Source organism: Leishmania panamensis, assembly GCF_000755165.1.
Source record: "Leishmania panamensis strain MHOM/PA/94/PSC-1 chromosome 27 sequence".
NCBI lineage: Eukaryota > Euglenozoa > Kinetoplastea > Trypanosomatida > Trypanosomatidae > Leishmania > Leishmania panamensis.
Genome location: NC_025873.1, coordinates 54,463 through 56,827, shown reverse-complemented (window position 1 = coordinate 56,827; position 2,365 = coordinate 54,463). Strand labels below are relative to the sequence as shown.

Here is a 2,365-nt window from a genome sequence, read left to right as displayed (position 1 = left end):
GGTGGCATCTCCGCGCTAATACAGCGGAACACACGTACAGGTGAAGGTCCTAAAGTCCTCAAGGACGATGTGGAAGCACTGACGGTCTTACTGTGCTGCGACGACCCTACTCGACGGATGCACTTCACGTTGGACTACATAGCTGAGAGGGACCTGGTGACACGGGAGGCTCTCGATCAGACACCAATCGACCTCGCATGCAGTTCTCGCGTTACTGAAGTGGACGCTGATTTGCACCACTCGATGCAGGGGTCGAAAGGATCACTCGACCGGACTAGGGCAATTCAGCGCGATTCGCTCAATGGCAACTACATTACCTGTGCAAACAGTAATAACACCTCAGCATGGAACAGCGCAGACGAGGCTACGGGTGCGCTACCCCGGCGCTCTGTTGCTTCATCTTCAATTGGTGTACCATCATTACGGCGCTGAGTGGCCACTACGCGATCCAGTTCACTGGTCGCTTTGAGGAGGGATGTGAGTCAGTGCCGCCAGTGATGACTGGCGCCTAATCATATTCCTACGGCAAACCGAACTGGGATCTGTATGACGCCATGACTGCCAAGTCGATCCGAAAGGACTGTTCCAGCCACAGCGACAGTGAAGCGAAGATGCGCGAGACAGACAGCAACTCGCCCATTTTGCAAAGCTCCTTTGCTCGCTCTGGACCGACGGTGCTGTGCCGACATACCTCAAACCAGGAGCGGCTACAATGCCTCATCATCTTCATATACTCATAGGTCCAGTGGCAAGAAGCTGTAGCTTCCCTTGCTTGCAGCTACTGTGCTGGCTGTGAAACGACGGAGCTGCGACTTGATCTGATGCGAAAACAACTCGATCGCCCAAGACACGCAGAACCGGCGTTTTTATTGTTACGAACTCGCTTTTCCTTGTCATGGCGCTCAGCGCGGGGCTAACAGCGGAGAAGGATGGCATAGGGCTGCTTATTTGGGGAGCAATTCTGGTGCTATCAGCACGTCCCGTGTGCCTGTCATGCCTGTATGTCTCTGGCCATTATGAATTGAGACGTAGCTACAAAGTTGGCAGGCTTGCGAAATCGCAATGACAGAAGCTCTCACACCAGCTGCATACATTACGGACTTGGTTGCTGCTCTCAGACGCCTGACTGACATCCTCTCTTACCCGCACGACTGACGCCATCGCCTTCACACTCGAGCAAAACTATGGACGCTGCCCGCTTTGGATCAGGACATGCAGTTTCCTCGAGTCGGCCTTGGTCCCAATTTGCAGCACATCTCCCAAGAAGGGCCGAGGAAGGACAGGAAAAGCCGGCCAGACGCACAGTCTGATTCAATGCCAGAATGTTCGCCCTACGTGACCAGCACTTAACTGTAGCGCAACTGACATGGGTGAGCTGTGGTGTTGCGTGCGTAAGCATTCGCTGGCCTGTTCGTTGTGGAGCGAACCAGTTGGGGACAAACTCCGCACATTTCTCCTTCTGCGCTGTCGCCATTATTATCTCACACTCAAACGTTCTCCTGTGATTCTAATCATTTTCGCATCTCTCTCTTCGTTGAGTGTTCTATCAACGGTAGATTTACACACAGGCTTTTTCCTTTGACCTGTTCTAATTTTTTCCTCTCTTTCCCTGCTTCACCTCTCTCTCATATTATCCTCTCAGCTATCATTAGTAAAAACACCACTAATCCACTCGCTGCCCCTGTCCGTCTGTCACTCCAGTTTACCTCTCATCAAACCCGCTATCGGTCCTCCTACTATTGGCATCCACTGACAGCCCTTCACACTAATCACCTAACCTCTCGCACTGGCACTAAGTGTGTAAACATTCCACAGCATCTTCCGCCTCATCTGCAGACCCGGATTGAAGGCACCAACACCCCAGCAAAGGCGTCCCCTTCTGCGCCCCCCTCGTATGCACCGCAACACACCAAAGACATCTCCACGAAGACAAGAAACCGCCATGACACTTCCGCCACACAAGACCACCACACAGCCGTCCTTCTAACTCCCCCGTGAATAACACACACACTAATCCGTCAAAATGCAGCACCATGAAAACATTAATAAACCTCTATACAAGATAGAGGAAGCAGAGGAGGCTGCGCGCATTCAGGCCGAGGCGGAGGAGGCTGCACGCAGTCAGGCCGAGGCGGAGGAGGCTGCACGCAGTCAGGCCGAGGCGGAGGAGGCTGCGCGTATTCAGGCCGAGGCGGAGGAGGCTGCACGCATTCATGCCGAGGCGGAGGAGGCTGCGCGTATTCAGGCCGAGGCAGAGGAGGCTGTGCGTATTCAGGCCGAGGCAGAGGAGGCTGCGCGTATTCAGGCCGAGGCAGAGGAGGCTGTGCGTATTCAGGCCGAGGCAGAGGAGGCTGCGCGTATTCAG

The 2,365-nt window shown here is 54.2% G+C and overlaps 1 protein-coding gene across 1 annotated transcript in view, besides 2 other annotated features; it reads left to right on the top strand.

Annotated features, from left to right (window-relative positions):
• Positions 1–240: part of a repeat region that runs on past the window's edge.
• Positions 241–621: 381 nt separating this feature from the next.
• Positions 622–1,433: a repeat region.
• A 590-nt stretch (positions 1,434–2,023) lies between these two features.
• The window catches only part of LPMP_270240 (kinetoplast-associated protein-like protein), a gene marked incomplete at both ends in the record, with an annotated part of 2,692 nt that continues 2,350 nt past the window's right edge, over positions 2,024–2,365 (top strand). The window contains one exon of the mRNA XM_010701810.1: positions 2,024–2,365. Within this exon, the coding sequence (XP_010700112.1) occupies positions 2,024–2,365 (342 nt within the window).